Here is a 17858-nt window from a genome sequence, read left to right on the forward strand (position 1 = left end):
TCTCCTGCTCCTCGGATGCTGCCTGACTTGCTGTGCTTTTCCAGCGCCATTCTCTCGACTCTGATCTCCAGCATCTGCAGTCCTCACTTTCTCCAGTGAGGAGACAAAGGATGAATTGAATTTAAATATGTTGGATTTCACTATCTCGAACTAATCTGATTGCAAAGAAATTAACATATAATCATGGGATACAAGATGTGTAGGAGAGCAGCAGGAGGATGGAAGAACACAGCAAGGCAGGCAGCATCAGGAGGGACAGGCAGGAGGCTGGGAGAACACAGCAAGGCAGGCAGCATCAGGAGGGACAGGCAGGAGGCTGGGGGAACACAGCAAGGCAGGCAGCATCAGGAGGGACAGGCAGGAGGCTGGGGGAACACAGCAAGGCAGGCAGCATCAGGAGGGACAGGCAGGAGGCTGGGAGAACACAGCAAGGCAGGCAGCATCAGGAGGGACAGGCAGGAGGCTGGGGAAACACAGCAAGGCAGGCAGCATCAGGGGGACAGGCAGGAGGCTGGGGGAACACAGCAAGGCAGGCAGCACCACGAGGGACAGGCAGGACGCTGGGAGAACACAGCAAGGCAGGCAGCACCAGGAGGTGGAGAGGTCAACATTTCGGGTGGAACCGTTCTTCCGAACTGATGGTGGGGGTGAGGGGATCTGCAGATAAAGGGGTGGGCGGAATGGGGTAGGGTTTTGTGTGGAGAGGAGGCAGCATGGTGAGGTAGGGATAGGTGGCCACAGGTCGAGGGTACAGCCTGGTTGGTCGCTGGGCGGAATGAATCCAATTGGTCGCTGAAAGGATCAGTTGATGAGGGGAGTGGAAGGGAGAGGAGGGGGCTGGGCAGCAAACTGGCGGCTGGGAGGGAAGGTTATTTGAAATCGGAGAACTCAATGTTGGGTCCTCCGGGCTGTAGTCTGCCCAGGTGTTGTTCCACCAATCTGTGGGCATTTGGAAATCAAGGGAAGGCAACTATCTCTGGGGAGTAAAGATTGAGCTCTCACAGAAATCTTTAAGCCCTGATTAAGCATCATCTAGAAGTGCTCAGCACTCTTAATTAATATTGCTGACAGCAGAATTCAGCTTAGAAAGGCTTGTGATGTGAACTCAACAGGGGGAGGATTGGAGATAAAGTGGAGAAGACGTAGCTTGTGAGAATTCAGTTTTATCGTTTTTTTTCTTTATTGGGTTTATATAAATGGGAATTGTGTTTATCTGAACAACTTTCATCCCAGTAAAGTTCGTGCGTAGTTAGTGCTTCAGGGAGATTGTTCAGTTTGCTAGTAATTTTGTTAATTTGCTCACTGCTGGAGTTAGGTGAATGAATTGCTACTTGTTAGTTGTGGAGGGGGTTAAAGGATTCCGTTTAATTTCCCAACTCCGTGATAACAGATTGAGGGTAGGTGTGTGGTTATTCCCCCTCGTCATGTTTCTTTATCAGATTAGGAGGTTGGCGTTTCGGGTTTTAATTATCAGGGCGGGGGTCGAACTCTCCTTTGTAGTGTCCATAAACTCAGTGTTTATGTTTCCAATCAGCTCAGAAGGCTGGAGTAGTTGGCTTATGTTGGCTCAACTTTGTGAACTCAATTCCCACATCGATGCAGGACTCTCCTTGTCAGACTCTCCCCTTGCCTGAGGTGTGGTGACCCTCCAGTTAAATCTGTTGCCCCTCTCTCAATGCTCGGGAAGTCCCGGGGGGTCTCAGAGCTAAGCTACTTGCAAATGCATCCTGTTCAATCTCGAATGCTTTCAGTTCTGACTGTCTCAGCCTGCTTTCACACGTTTCCGTTCCCTGCAATTCACTGTGTATCTTGCACTCTCTCTTGCTAAACAGTGTATAAATTCTTCTCCCTGTTTCCTGTTCCTATCCTGAGCCTGGCCCTGCCCCCACTGTTTCAGCCTCTCTGATTCAGTCCTTGGTCACAGAGAGATTACTCATTGTTTGTTTTGTTTTTACTAACCCCACCCTACCGCCTAACTGCGGTAGTGCTTATTTTTCCCCAGCACCCATGGCGTGTGTGTGCAGGTGTGAGACACAGTGAGAGACACAAAGAGCACAAATCTTTATTCAATTTCCACCACCAGGAAGATAGGAAAACACCCGAGTGGCCAGTGACAAGCAGTGCCCTTCACATCAAAGAGGGCAATGCTGTGTGATCAAACAGTGAAGGGGAGGGCAGGGACTAAATCAAAATAGCGTTGGAGGGGGAAATGATGCACTCCACTCCCTGCGGCGCCCACCTCTCCCTGAGCAACTCCAGGTGGACACCACGTGCTCCTTCTCCAAGTACACCCGGGCCCTAACATAACCGCGGAAGAGGGGCAGGCAGTCGGCCCTAATGACCCCCTCCACGGCCCGCTGCCTGGACCTGTTTATGGCCAGTTTGGCCTGGCCCAGGAGCAGACCCACGAGGAGGTCTTCAGACCTGCCCTCCCTCCTCCATCATTGCTTGCTTTTTTTTTAATGCTGTGTGATCCCTTCCCTGTTTTTTTCTTTTTTTTCTCTTTTGTGACCAAGCACTTCTATTTTTTCTTTTTTTATTTTTTTTATTTTTTACTTTTTTTCATTTCCCCCACACTACCGCCTAACTGCGGTAGTGCTTATTATTTTTTTTCCCCAGCACCCATAGTGTGTGTTTGTGTGTGCAGGTGTGAGACACAGTGAGAGACACAAAGTGTACAAATCTTTATTCAATTTCCACCACCAGGAAAAATAGGAAAACACACGAGTGGCCAGTGACAAGCAGTGCCCTTCACATCAAAGAGGGCAATGCTGTGTGATCAAAACAGTGAAGGGGAGGGCAGGGACTAAATCAAAATAGCATTGGAGGGGGAAATGATGCACTCCACTCCCTGCGGCGCCCACCTCTCCCTGAACAACTCCAGGGTGTTGGTGGACACCGCGTGCTCCTTCTCCAAGGACACCCGGGCCCTAACGTAACCGCGGAAGAGGGGCAGGCAGTCGGCCCTAACGACCCCCTCCACGGCCCGCTGCCTGCACCTGTTTATGGCCAGTTTGGCCAGACCCAGGAGCAGACCCACGAGGAGATCTTCAGACCTGCCCTCCCTCCTCCGTCATTGCTTGCTTTTGAGTGAATAACACTAATTGCTCATCCAATTAAAACACAATTTACAAACAACGAGTCATTGCTGATGCTCTGGGAAGAGACCGTACAGCTCAGGACTCCACCTGGTGCTCAAAGTAACATGCTGCAGTCTTTGTATTCAGGGGAAAATGATACTCACCAAGATATAAAAGTAAAGTCACCCACCTTCACATAAACCAAGGGTCCTTCGGTAGTGCCAGAGCTATAAGCTCGCAAATAGAATCATTCAGAAAATACAGATTTCATTAAGAAAATATAGATTTACATTAGAAAATATGCATTTAACTAAGAAAATATAGATTTAGCTCAGAAAATATACACTTGGCAAAGAAAATATAGATTTAAGGAAAAAATGTATAGATTTAATAAAGAAAATTTAGATTCAGCTCAGAAAACATAGGCTTGGCAAAGAAAATATAGATTTAAGGAAAAAATGTATAGATTTAATAAAAAAATATAGATTCAGCTCAGAAAATATAGGCTTGGTAAAGAAAATATAGATTTAAAGAAAGAAAGTGGGGATTTAATGAAGAAAATGTAGATTTTAATGAAGAAAATGTGGATTTAACAAAAAATTGAAGTAAGACAATATAGATTGAACTAAGAAAATATAGATTTAACTAAGAAAATATAGATTTATATGAGAATATGTAGATTTAACTAAGAAAATGTAGATTTAAGTAAGAAAACATATTTTGTACTAAGAACATATAGAGTTAACTCAGAAAATGTGGATTAAATTAAGAAAATGTAGATTTAACTAAGAAAATGTGGATTAAATAAAAAAAAGATTGAACTAAGAAAATATATATTTAAGTAAGAAAACATATTTTGTACTAAGAACATATAGAATTAACTAAGAAAATGTGGATTAAACTAAAGAAAATGTAGATTTAACTAAGAAAATATAGATTTAATTAGGAGAATGTAGCTTTTACGAAGAAAATATAAATGTAACTAAGAACATACAGATTTCATTCAGAAAATGTAGATTTAACTATAAAAATATAGATTTATCAAAGAAAATGTGGATTTGACTAAAGAAATAATAGATTTAACAATGAAAGTATTGATTTAACTAAGAAAATATAGATTTAGAGCCATAGAGTCATAAAGATGAAAGCATGGAAACTGACTCTTTGGTCCAACTCATCCACGCTGACCAGATATCCTAACCTAGATTAGTCCCATTTGCCAGCACTTGGCCCATTTTTGCTCCAAACCCTTCCTATCCAGATGTTCATTCAGATGACTTTTAAATGCTGTGATTGTACCAGCCTCCACCACATCCTCTGGCAGCTCATTCCATACACGCACCACCCTCTGCCCCTTAGGTCCCTTTCAAATCTTTCCCCTCTCACCTTAAACCTATGCCCTCTAGTTCTAGACTCACCCACGCCTCTGAAAAGATCTTGTCTGTTTATCCTCTCCATGCCCCTCGTGATTTTATAAACCTCTATAAGGTCACCCCTCAGCCTCCGACGCTCCAGGGAAAACAGCCCCAGCCTGTTCAGTGACTCCCTATAGCTCAAATCCTCCAACTCTGGCCACATCCTTGTAAATCTTTTCTGAACCTTTTCAAGGTTCACAGCATCTTTCTGATAGGAAGGAGACCAGAATTGCATATAATATTCCAAAAATGGCTTAAGCAATGTCCTGTTCAGCCACAACATGGCCTTCCAACTCCAATACTCTGACCAATAAAGGAAAGCATACCAAATGCCTTCTTCACTATCCTATCTACCTGTGACTCCACTTTCAAGGAACTATGAATCCTCACTCCAAGATCTTCTTGTTCAGCAACACTCCCAAGGAAGTTGCCATTAAGCATGTAACTCCTGCTCTGATCTGCTTTTCCAAAATGCAGCACCTCATGTTTATCTGAATTAAACTCCATCTGCCACTTCTCAGCCCATTGGCCCATCTGATCAAGATCAAGTTTTACTCTAAGGTAACCTTCTTTGCTGTCCACTACACCTCCAATTTTGGTGTCATCTGCAAACTTACTAACTTTACCTGTTATTTCACATCCAAATCATTTATATAAATCATGAAAAGTAGTGGACCCAACACCGATCCTTGTTGGCACACCACTGGTCAAAGGCCTCCAGTCTGAAAGAAAATATAGATTTAACTAAGAAAATACCAATTAAACTAAAGAAAATAGAGATTTAAATAAAGAAAATATAGGTTTAACTTAAAAAAAAGCAGATTTAACTGAGAAAATATAGGTTTCACTGAGAAAATGCAGATGTAATGAAAAAATAGATTTAGCTATGAAAGTGTGGATTTATCGAAATAATAGATTTAAATGAAAGAAAACGTAGACTTCACTAAGAAAATGTTGATTTACCTGAAGAAAATATACATTTCAATAAGACAATATAGATTTAACTAAGAAAATGCAGATTAAACTAAAGAAAATTCCCATTTAACGAACAAAAATATGGATTTAACCAAGAAAATGTATATTTGACTAAGGAAATAAAGTTTAACTAAGAATGTATGGATTTAACTATGAAATTGTAATTTACACTGCAAAAATATAGATTTAGCTCAGAAAATATAGACTTCACTAAGGAAATATAGATTTAACAAAGGAAAGTATAGATTTAACAAAGAAAATGTCAATTAAACTGAAGAAAAATATAGATTTCACTGAAGAAAACATAGATTTAACAAAGAAAATATATATGTAACTAAGAAAATGTAGATTAGACTAAAGAAAATGCTGCTTTAATGAACGAAATATGGATTTAACTTAGAAAATATCAATTTAATGAAAAAATATGGATTGAACTAAGAAAATGTATATATGTCTCAGAAAATACAGATTTAAATGAGGAAATATAGAATTAACTAAGAAAATGTAGATTTATCTAAGAAAACGTAGGCCAGGCTAAGAAATTCTAGATTTAACTAAATAAAATACAGATTTAACTAAAAAACTGTGAATCACTCTAAAGAAAATGTTGATTTATCTAAAGAAAATATAGGTTTAACTAAGAACACAGATTTATCTAAGGAAATGTTGGTTTTATTGAGAAAACATAGGTTTAACTTAGAAATTGTAGATTTGATGGAAGAGAATATAGATTTAACTAAGAAAATGTAGATTTAATTTAAAATATAGATTGAACTATGAAAAAGTATGTATGACTCCAAAAATATAGATTTAAGTGAGGAAATGTAGATTTAAGTAAGAAAATGTAGATTTAACTGGAGAAAATATAGACTTAACAAAAACAATACAGATTTAACTAAGAAAATGTTGACTTGACTCCGAACTTCTAGATTTAGCTAAAGAAAATATAGATATCAATAGATTAACTAAAGAAAATGCTGATTTAACTAAAGAAAATATAAGTCTAACTAAGAACACAGATTTAACTGAGAAAATGTGGGTTTCACTAAGAAAACATTGGTTTAACTTAGAAATTGTCGATTTAATGGCAGAGAATATAGACTTAACTAAGAAAACATAGATCTAATTTAGAAGATGTCAATTTAATGAAAAAATATAGATTGAACTAAGAAAATGTATATTTGACTAAGGAAATATAGATTTAACTTGGGAAATGAAGACTTGACTAAGGAACTGCAGATTTAAATAACAACAATATAGATTTAACTGAAGAAAATGTAGATTTAACAAAAACAATACAGATTTAACTAAAAAAATGTAGATTTGACTCAGAAATTCTTGATTTAACTAAATAAATAAAGTTTTAACTAAAGAAATGAAGATTAAATTAAAGAAAATGCCAATTTAACTAAAGAAAATATAGGTTTATCTAAGAACACAGATTTATCTAAGGAAATGTAGGTTTCACTGAGAAAACATAGATTTAATTTAGAAATTGTAGATTTAATGGAAAAGAATATAGATTTAACTAAAAACATATAGATTTAACTAAAAGTATATAGATTTAACGAAAAAAAGTTCAGGTGAAATGAAAGAAAAAAAGATTTAACTAAGAAAACATAGGTTTAAATAAGAAAATATAAATTTAATGAAAAACATGCAGATTAAACTGAAGAAAATGCTGATTTCATGAAAGAAAAGATGGATTTAACTAAGAAGACTTCAAATTAATGAAAAAATATAGATTTAACTGTAGAAACTGTACATTTAACAAAAACAATACAGATTTAACTAAGAAAATGTAGATTTAACTAAGAAAAAGTAGACTTAACAAAGAAAATATTGACTTGACTAAGAAATTCTAGATTTAACTAAAGTAAATATAGATTTAACTAAAAAAGCTGTAGATTAAAGTAAATGCCAATTTAACTAAAGAAAATATAGGTTTAATGAAGAACAGACACTTATCTAAGGAAATGTTGGTTTCACTGAGAAAGCATAAGTTTGACTTAGAAATTGTAGATCTAATTGAAGGGACTATAGATTTAACTAAGAAAATGTAGATTTAACTTAAAAACAATTTAACTAAGAAAATGCAGGTGAAACTAAAAGGAAAACAGATTGAACTAAAGAAAATATCAGTTTAACTAAGAAAACAAGAATCATCTAGGTAAATATAAATGTAATTAAGAAAAATGTAGATTTAACTAAAGAAAATGTTGATTTAAGGAAAGAAAATATGGATTTAATTTAGAGAATATGGATTTAATTTAGAGAATATCAATTTAATGAAAAATATAGATTGAACTAAGAAAATGTATAGATGACTCAGAAGATGTAGATTTAAATGAGGAAATATGGATTTAAGTAAGAAAATGTAGATTTAACTAAGAAAATATAGATTTAACTGTAGGAAATTTAGACTTAACAAAACCATACAGATTTAACCAAGAAAATGTCGGTTTAACAAAAAATTAGATTTAACTAAGAAAATATAGATTTCACTGGGAAAGTGTAGATTAAACTAAAGAAAATGCAGATTTAACAGAAGAAAAAATAGGTTTAATGAAGAAAACATAGTTTTGACTAAGACAATGAAGGTTTCACTGAGAACATATAGGTCGGTCTTAAAAATATAGATTTAACTGAAGAAGATATAGATATAATTAAGAAAATGCTGATGAAACTGAAGAAAATGTACATTTAAATAAGAAAATATAGATTTAACTCAGAAAATATGGACTTAACTATTAACATATGCAAGAAAATATTGTTTTAACTAAGAGAATGTAGATTTAACTAAGCAACTGCAGCTGTGATCTCCAGCATCTGCAGACCTCATTTTTTATACTAAAGTAAATATAGATTTAATACAGAAAATATAGACTTAACTAAAGATAATATAAGATTAATTAAGAAAATGCAGATTTAACTAAAGAAAATATAGGTCTAAGAAAATATATACCTAACTAAGAAAATATAGGTTTAACTAAGAAAATGTAGATTAAACTGAGGAAAATTTAGATGTAACAAAATGTGGAGTTTTATCTAAGAAAACATAGATTAAATGAAGGGCTGAAAATGTGTTGCTGGAAAAGCACAGCAGGTCAGGCAGCATCCAAGGAGCAGGAGAATCGAAGTTTCGGGCATAAGCCCTTCTTCAGGATTCATGGATTAAATGAAGAAAACGTAGATTTCACTATGAAAATATAGCCGTGCCAACCCTCAAGTTCTGCTCCTCTCTCTCTGACAGGATTTCCGTTCTAATCTTTCAGCATCTTTACCAACCTTTCCAAGCTCAAAGCTGAAGTGCCATCAGATGCGAAACTCTGTCTCTCTCTCTCTCTTTCTCTGTCTCTCTCTGTCTCTGTCTCTCTCTCTCTCTCTCTTTCTCTGTCTCTCTCTGTCTCTGTCTCTCTCTCTCTCTCTCTGTCTCTGTCTCTCTCCGTCTCCCTCTTTCTCTCTCTCTCTCCCTCCCCCTCTCTGTCTCTCTCTCTCTCTCCGTCTCTCTCTCTCTCTCTGTCTCTCGCTCTGTCTCTCTCTCTCTCTCTGTCTCTCTCTCTCTCTCCGTCTCCCTCTTTCTCTCTCTCTCTCCCCCTCTCTGTCTCTCTCTCTCTCTCCGTCTCTCTCTCTCTCTCTCTCCGTCTCTGTCTCTCTCTCTGTCTCTCTCTCTCACTCTCTCTCTCTCCCTCTCTGTCTCTCTCTCCGTCTCTCTCTCTCTCCCTGTCTCTCCTTCTCTCTCCGTCTCTCTCTCTCTCTCTGTCTCTCTCTCTCTCTCTCTCTCTCTCTCTCCGTCTCCCTCCGTCTCTCTCTCTCTCTCCCCCTCTCTGTCTCTCTCTCTCTCTCTGTCTCTCTCTCTCTCTCTCTCTCCGTCTCCCTCTTTCTCTCTCTCTCTCTCCCCCTCTCTGTCTCTCTCTCTCTCCGTCTCTCCCTCTCTCCGTCTCTCCCTCTCTCTCTCTCCATCTCTCTCTCTCTCTCTCTCTCCGTTTCTCTCTCTCTCTCTCTCTCCACAGAGGCTGCCAGACTCTCCTGGGTGTTCCCGTTTTGTTCCTGACTTCCACTATCTGCAGTCCTTTGGTGTTAATATAGATCTTCCAATCATTATTCTACAACTCTTTGAAGGGAGGGGCAATCTTTATTTACCAACTCTTGAGGACTCTACTGAAGTACACCATTTTAAAATTTCTTCACAAAATTATATCAACTTACATCCTAATAAGCACACCATTTATTAGAAAATCCCACCATTATTGAAGCATTGAAAATACACTGACATAACTATGGACCAGACCAGGCCCTCTCAAAATATTCATTAAAAGGAACCCAGACCCTAACTTTTTCCTATTTTTAAAGGTAAATTTGAAGTGTATGTTCCTGTTGGAATGCAACTGGTCAAACTATTAATTGTTAAGCCAAACACAATTTAGTTAAATACAAGAAAGGCTGGGTAGGCTGAGACTTTTTTCACTGAAGTGTAGGAGGTTGGGAGGTGATCTGATTGAAATTTACAAATTAATGAGGGGTATGGATAGAGTTGGTAGGAGTTGTCTTTTTCCCAGATTGTGGAATTTTAAGACACGGGGGCACATTTTTAAGGTGAGAGAAGAGAGATTTTAAAAAGACATAGAGGCAATCTTTTCTTACACGCGTGGAGTGAACCACCTGAGGAGGTGGTGGGTAAGGGTACAATTATAACATTTAAAAAAGACGTTTATTTGGATACATGAATAGGAAAGGTTTGCAGGGATATGGGCCAGGAGTAGGAACGTGGGATTGGCATAGCCAACCCACCCTAACCAGCACATCTTCTGACCATGGGAGGAAACCGGAGCACCCGGAGGAAACCCACGCAGACACGGGAGAAGGATGCGCTAACTCCACACAGACCAGTCACCCGAGGGTGAACCCGGGTCCCATGCTAACCACTGAGTCACAATGCCACCCTCTATACGATTTCACAGACCGTGTCAAAGCATTAAGACCTGAAGGAAAGAAATGGGGAATTGTACATATTCCTGGTTTGGGGTTTGGGAGGTAACATTTAAAGATTGACACCAAGATATGGGAGTGACGAGCAAGTGTAGGTTAAGTTAGCGTGCTGACCCTGTGACATCATTCCAAACCATGGCTCCAGATACAGATGTTGTGTTCTGGGGAGTTGAGAGTGTCTTGCTGGGAAAACACAGCAGGTCAGGCAGCATCAGGACCTGCTGCGCTTTTCCAGCACCACACTCTCGATTCTGACCTCCAGCATCTGCAGTCCTAGTGTTCTCGGGAGACCTGGTTCAAGTCCAGCCAGGGCAAGATGGTGGAATTTCGATTCAATGAAAATCTGGAATCAATGAGGATTACATTGCTCTGCTTGGGTCAAAACCATCTGGTTCACTAATGTCCTTCAGGAAGGAAATGGCCATCCTTTCTACATGAGACTCCAGACTCATAGCAATGTGGTTAACTCTGGGAAACAAATACTGGCCTTGTCATCAGATTGTCTGATTGAATTTCAATTTAAAATTATCTGAATGTTGGGAAAGGTAGACATAAAGATTTGTTTATTGGCTTCCCAAGTGGGACATATCCTTATACTTGAGTTAAAACACAGAAATATAGTGCAGTATTAAATAGTCAGAGATTTTAATACTGCCTGTGTCGTTGAGGACGATGTTTCTTTCAGGACTCTCATGAAATTGAAATGAACGATTTGTGCGAAACGGAGAGTGAAACACTGTTCAAAACCTGGCTGGCTTCAGTTTGTATCCTTCCCAGCATCACATCTGAAAAACAACAGCATTAAATCCAGGATCAATATCTGCAAAATAATCAAACCCCATGTGGTAATCTGTCCAAATATATCAGGTGGGAATGAGCAAGTTCAAACAGCCTTCTCACAGAATTTATGGACAATTGGTCAGCTACACTGATAGATAGACAGATAGATAGATAGACAGATAGATAGATAGATAGATAGATAGATAGATAGATAGATAGATAGATAGATAGATAGATAGATAGATAGATAGATAGATAGATAGAGAGAGATAGATAGATAGACAGACAGACAATAGAAAGACTGACAGATAGATAGATAGATAGATAGACTGACAGACTGACAGACAGATAGATAAATAGATAGATAGATAGATAGACAGACAGACAGACAGACTATAGAAAGACTGACAGATAGATAGATAGATAGACTGACAGACTGACAGACAGATAGATAGATAGATAAATAGATAGATAGGTAGACAGACAGACAGACAGACTGATAGATAGACTGATAGAAAGATAGACAGACAGACTGATAGACTGATAGACTGATAGATAGACTGATAGAAAGGCAGACAGATAGATAGATAGATAGATCGATAGATAGATAGATCGATAGATGGATGGATGGATGGATGAATTGACAGGCAGATAGATCGGTAGATAGATTGATAGACAGCCAGACAGACAGATAGATAGGCAGGCAGGCAGGCAGACGGCTATTAAACAGACATACGATGCATTAATTCAGAGATGCATGATAATGAGGTGGATGTTACCCAGATGAATTGATCACCTGACAATTCAGGAAGCAACGTCAATCCTACCTTTGTATTTCATTGTACACTGACTGTTCCCCCAACTTCAAACTCTGTGGGAAGTGATCACAACAAGTCAGATTTACTGCTTCCTGCATAACGCTCAGTACAATTGATGTCGAACGTGCATTAGCAGGTGGTTTCCACTCACCGTGTAAGTCGCGTTGATCTCTGGGGAATCCTTGGGACATAAAGAAAACAGTTTTCAGGTGTGGAATATTCTGGAATAGACCTCAACAGGAAGGGAAACAGAGGGGGCCAATGCAGATGTGGGAATAACTGGATTTAATGTGGGTGATGAACAGGCTAAATAATATTTCAAATCTTTGCTGGGAATTAATTAATATCTGACAGTGGTGGTTGGAACCTTAAATCATACAGATTTCTCCACCTGAACATGTTATTTGAAAGATCTCATTAAATAGTTGCTCCCCTTCCTGTCGGTTTTGCCCTAGAGTGCTCCCAATTATTCCCCTCACAAGTTATTTTCTCATCCCTCCCCCAGTTGTTCTGAATTCCTGTTGAATGAGTTGGCATCACCCTGTCGGGCAGATCACAACAGCTCAGTATATCGAAAAATAACGTCACCATTTTGTTAATCCTTCAGCCAACTGTGTTCAAACCCAGACAATGAGAAAAGGTTGCAGTTTGGTTTCTGCTCTTCCAAAGGCCTCAAAGCAATTGGTGTGTTTCTGGGTAAAATTCAAGGCATCCCGGTAAAAACGATTCTTTCTCAGGAATCACACGCCTCCAGGTTATAGTGTGACAGGTTTATTTAAAATCACAAGCTTTTGGAACACTGCCCTTTCATCTGGTGAAGTGGCTCGTCAAATGATAAAGGAGCAGCGCTCTGAATGCTTGTGGCTTCAAGTACTCGATGGGACTGTATCCTGGTGTTGTGTGATTTCTGATTTTGCCCACCCACATCCAACACTTCCACATCAGAGATTCGTTGTGGCACTTTATATCATTGCCTCCAATGATATCATCCAAGGAACAGGAGATTCGACGTTTCAGGCATAAGCCCTTCTTCAGGAATGATTCCTGAAGAAGGGCTTATGCCCGAAACGTCGATTCTGCTGCTCCTTGGATGCTGCCTGACCTGCTGCGCTTTTCCAGCAACACATTTTCAGCTCTGATCTCCAGCATCTGCAGACCTCACTTTCTCCTCCAGTGATGTCATCAGCAAGGTCAACCCCATTCACATTTGTTAGTCTTGTTCCTCTTCTCTAACAATTAAAATACATCATCACAACAAGGTAAATGTTTTATTCCCTGCTCTCCACACTCCTAGGGAGCTGGAGGGAAAAATTCAAATGCCAATTCCTTCCAAGTGATTCTGAGCACAGATGCACAAATGATTAGCCAAAAAGGGATCAGACTGCCATCAAGTCACAGGGATAAAAGCAAATTACTGCGGATGCTGGAATCTGAAACCAAAAGAGAAAATGCTGGAAAATCTCGGCAGCTCTGGCAGCATCCATAAGGAGAGAAAAGAGCTGACGTTTCGAGTCTAACTGAGCCTTTGTCAAAGCTTTGACAGTCAGTTAGACTCAAAATGTCAGCTCTTTGCTCTCCGTACAGATGCTGCCAAACCTGCTGAGATTTTCCAGCATTTTCTCTTTTGGTTTCAGTCACAGGGAAATGATTAAAGAGCAAAGATCAAAGACCAATCCAGGTCAGGAACAGGCCCTTCAGCCCTCCCAGCCTGTGCTGACATGTTTTTCCCTTCCATACTAAAACTGTCTCCACTTACAGGATCTGGAGCCCTCTATTTCCTTCCTGTTCATGTATTCGTCCTGGTGAACGCTGTTAATGTGCCTGCGTCCACCCCCCACTGACAGCATGTTCCAGGCACTCACCACCCTTTGTGTGAAAAACCTAGCCAGCACGTCTTTATTAAACTTCCCTTCCCCACACCCCCACGTCAAACAGCTCTTGAACCTGTATCCCCGAGTAACTGACCCCTCCATCCTGGGAAAAAGCCTCATACTTTCCACTCTATCCAAGCCATTCCCAATCTTTTACGTTTCTATCAGGTCAACCCCTCAACCTCCTGCGTTCCAGTGAAAACAAACCCAGTCTAACCAACCTTCCTTCAGAGCTAAAGGCCCCATACCAGGGAACATCCTGATAAAACCTTTCTGCACCCTCTCCAAAGCATCCACGTCCTTCTGGTTAGTGTGGTGACCAGAACTGGATGCAATATTCCAAGTGTGGCCTCACTGAAGCTCTATAAAGCTCTATACCTTGCCTATCCTTATACTCAATGCCCATCCCAATGAAGATAAGCAGCCATTGGCCTATTTTACTGCCTTATCTACATGCACTGCCACCTTCAGTGATCTGGGGACCTGCACACCCAGATCCCTCTACATCTCAATAAGACCATAAGACATAGGAGTGGAAGTAAGGCCATTTGGCCCATGGAGTCCACTCCGCCATTCAATCATGGCTGATGGGCATTTCAACTCCACTTACCAGCGTTCTCCCCGTAGCCCTTAATTCCTCGAGACAACAAGAATCTATCAATCTCTGCCTTGAAGACATTTAGCGTCCCGGCCTAATACTCCTAATGGTTCTGCCATTCACTGTATAATTTCCACTAGTACTTAACCTTCCTCATGTTTATCTGAAATGTCTGTCATTCTATTTCACTCTGATATATCCTCTGATTACAGAAGAGTTGAAAGGATTGACTTACCTGATGAAATTTCTTCCTTTGATTGGGAACGTTGATATAGTGCTCCTCTGAAAGAATACGTTAGGATGAATAAGACAGCTTGAATCATTCTCATGATCTGTCATTCATTCTACACTCATCAGGACAGATGCAAGAATGTCATATTGAACAGAGAGCAACAATTTATATTGCAGTCAGATTATGTTCTTGATGTCCTGAATTTGATTTGATCTGATTTATTATTGTGACATGTTTAGATGAGATTACTTACAGTGTGGAAACAGGCCCTTCAGCCCAACAAGTCCACACCGACCCGCCGAAGCGCAACCCACCCATACCCCTACATTTACCCCTTACCTAACACTACGGACAATTTAGCATGGCCAATTCACCTGACACGCACATCTTTGGACTGTGGGAGGAAACCAGAGCACCCGGAGGAAACCCATACAGACACAGGGAGAACGTGCAAACTCCACACAGTCAGTTGCCTGAGTTAGGAATTGAACCCGGGTCTCTGGCGCTGTGAGGCAGCAGTGCTAACCACTGTGCCACCGTGCCGCCCACATGTCTCAGAGTACAGTGAAAAGTTTTGTTTTGTTTGCAGTACAGGGAAGTCATACCACACACAGAATAGGATCTCTACAGTGTGGAAACAGGCCCTATGGTCAAACAAGTCCACACTGACCCTCCGAAGAGTGATCCACCCAGACCCATTCCCCCATCTTATTACTCGACATTTCCCTGACTAAAACACCTAACCCACACGTCCCTGAACACTACGGGCAATTTAACGCGGCAAATCCATCTTTGGACTGTGGGAGGAAACCGGAGCACCTGCAGGAAACCAATGCAGACACAGGGAAAGTGTGCAAACTCTGCACAGACAGTCACCCAAGGTTGGAATTGAACTAGGGTCCCTGGCTCTGTGAGGCAGCAATGATAACCACTGAGCCACCGTGCAGCATGAGGGTAACGGAACAGGGAAGGTACACTAAGAGCGAGATCAACACTGTATTTCACGTATGAGAGGTCCATTCAGAAATCTTACAAGAGCTGGGAAGAAACTGTTCCTGAGTCTGTCCAGTCTAATCTCGAATAGATATTAATAGACCCTTGCTGGTACAACATTAGCAATTGTATAATTTCAAATCTACTTTCTTCCTTTCTGCATACATCAAGCTTTGTTATGGTTATCTTCTGAGGAAGTGTCACCGGGCCTGAAACTTTAACTCCAATTTCTCTTCACAGATGCGGCCAAACCTACTGAGCTTTTCCAGCAACTTCTGTTGTTCTTTCTAATTTACAGCATCTGTGTATTTTTTTGGTTTTGACTTGTTGAATATTATAAATTTGGTCTGTGCTGTACATGTATCTCACGGATATGAATCAGCATTCTCTGGTATCATTGCACAACCACTTCCATTTTTTCGACTTGATAAAACCCAGAGATACACTAATGTGAACCAACTCACCATTTCTGGGCATCAGCAAACACACAAGATGGAGAGGTGAGCGACCAGCGTAAGGCAGGACAGTGGCTCAGTGGGTAGCACTGATGCCTCACGGCGCCAGGGACCCGGGTTCAATCCCACCCTCGGGTACCAGCCTGTGTGGAGCTTTCACATTCGCCCTGTGTCTGCGTGGGTTTCCTCTGGGTGCTCCAGTTTCCTCCCACAGTCCAAAGATGTGCTGGTTAGGGTGGATTGGCCTTGGGAAAATGTTCCATAGTGCCCAGGGATGTGTAGGTTAGGGTGGATTGGCCATGGGAAATTGTCCCATAGTGTCCAGGGAGGTGCAGGTTAGGGTGGATTGGCCATGGGAAATTGTCCCATAGTGTCCAGGATATGCAGGTTAGGGTGGATTGGCCATTGGAAATTGTCCCATAGTGCCATGGGATGTACAGGTTAGCGTGGATTGGCCATTGGAAATTGTCCCATAGTGCCCAGGGATGTGCAAGCTCGATGGGTTAGCAGTTGGAAGTGTAGTGTCACGGGAATAGGGTCGGGGGAAAGTGTGCTTTTCTGATGCTCAATGTGGACTCAATGGGCAAATAGCCTGCTTCCACTTTGTAGGGAATGATTCAACACAGCTGATTATTTGGACAGGAACATTCTGAGTGGGCAGTAATCAATCCAAATTGAAATGATGCACTATTGAATACCTGTAATGAGTTGAAGTAGCAGTCGATATATAAGAAAATGCTTCCATGTTTCAGTGTGAAAGTATTTACCTGCTGACTTGTGTCGTTTCTGGATGAGTAGAGCAATTGTCAATGCAACCACAGCGATCACCAGCACTCCCACTATCACCCATGGAATGATGAGCTTGCTATCGGTATGACCTGTGAAAACACAAAGAGAAGGGAATGGGGAGTGAACAAGGCAATTGGACACCGACTGGCAAGAATCTCCTTTATAAGGTTCCTCCACATAAGCGTGTTTCGGTTCTCAATGTTCCTGTTTCCTCTGATGGCCCATTGCAGTGGACAGCTGTCATTTCCCTTAATATGAAGACCCTCATGGCACTCAGTGATTGAGCGAGACACACAACACGTGTTGGAAGCAGTGATTGCAATGTGCAGACACAGATGTAGAGGGGGGAGCAGCAGTGACTGTGGACAGGCAATGCTCGTGGATAAAGGTGTTCAACTCGGGTGACGAATACTGGGAGATTACCATCATCTTGACATCAGTGATGTGACGGATGTTGCACTTCGGAAAGTCAAAACAACATTGGACTTATACAGGAAAGACTGAGGAGTGTTGTAGAACAGAGGGACGGGGGACTTCAAGTTTATAGTCAGTTGAAAGTGGTGTCACAGGTAGACAGGGCAGTGCAGAAGGCAGTTGGCATGCTGGCTTTCATTGGTCAAGGCATTGAATATCGGAGTTGGGATGTGATGTTACAGTTGTATCAGTCAGCGGTTTTTGAGATGATTTGTGTCTCAGGTTGATGATATGGATGTAGGTTAGCTCGTTGAGCCGGAAGGTTTGTTTTCAGACGCTTCGTCACCGTGACCTCATCAGTGAGATCCTTCGGTGAAGTTGTGTAAGCTGTTGGTGAGGCCACACATGGATTATTGTGCATCGTTTTGGTCACCCTGTTACAGGAACGG

At 40.8% G+C, this 17858-nt stretch overlaps 1 protein-coding gene across 1 annotated transcript in view; it reads right to left on the bottom strand.

Annotated features, from left to right (window-relative positions):
* Window positions 1–9688: 9688 nt before the first annotated feature.
* Window positions 9689–17858, bottom strand: part of LOC132833934 (nectin-1-like) — a 32864-nt gene continuing 24694 nt past the window's right edge. The window contains exons 6-10 of the mRNA XM_060852613.1: window positions 16974–17084; window positions 14762–14808; window positions 12209–12238; window positions 12067–12110; window positions 9689–11244 (exon numbers count right to left, since the gene is read on the bottom strand). Coding sequence (XP_060708596.1) covers window positions 11217–11244; window positions 12067–12110; window positions 12209–12238; window positions 14762–14808; window positions 16974–17084 — 260 coding nt within the window. The 3' untranslated portion in view covers window positions 9689–11216. The remainder of the gene's footprint in view (window positions 11245–12066; window positions 12111–12208; window positions 12239–14761; window positions 14809–16973; window positions 17085–17858) is intronic.

Source organism: Hemiscyllium ocellatum, chromosome 38 (assembly GCF_020745735.1).
Source record: "Hemiscyllium ocellatum isolate sHemOce1 chromosome 38, sHemOce1.pat.X.cur, whole genome shotgun sequence".
In the NCBI taxonomy this organism is placed as follows: domain Eukaryota; kingdom Metazoa; phylum Chordata; class Chondrichthyes; order Orectolobiformes; family Hemiscylliidae; genus Hemiscyllium; species Hemiscyllium ocellatum.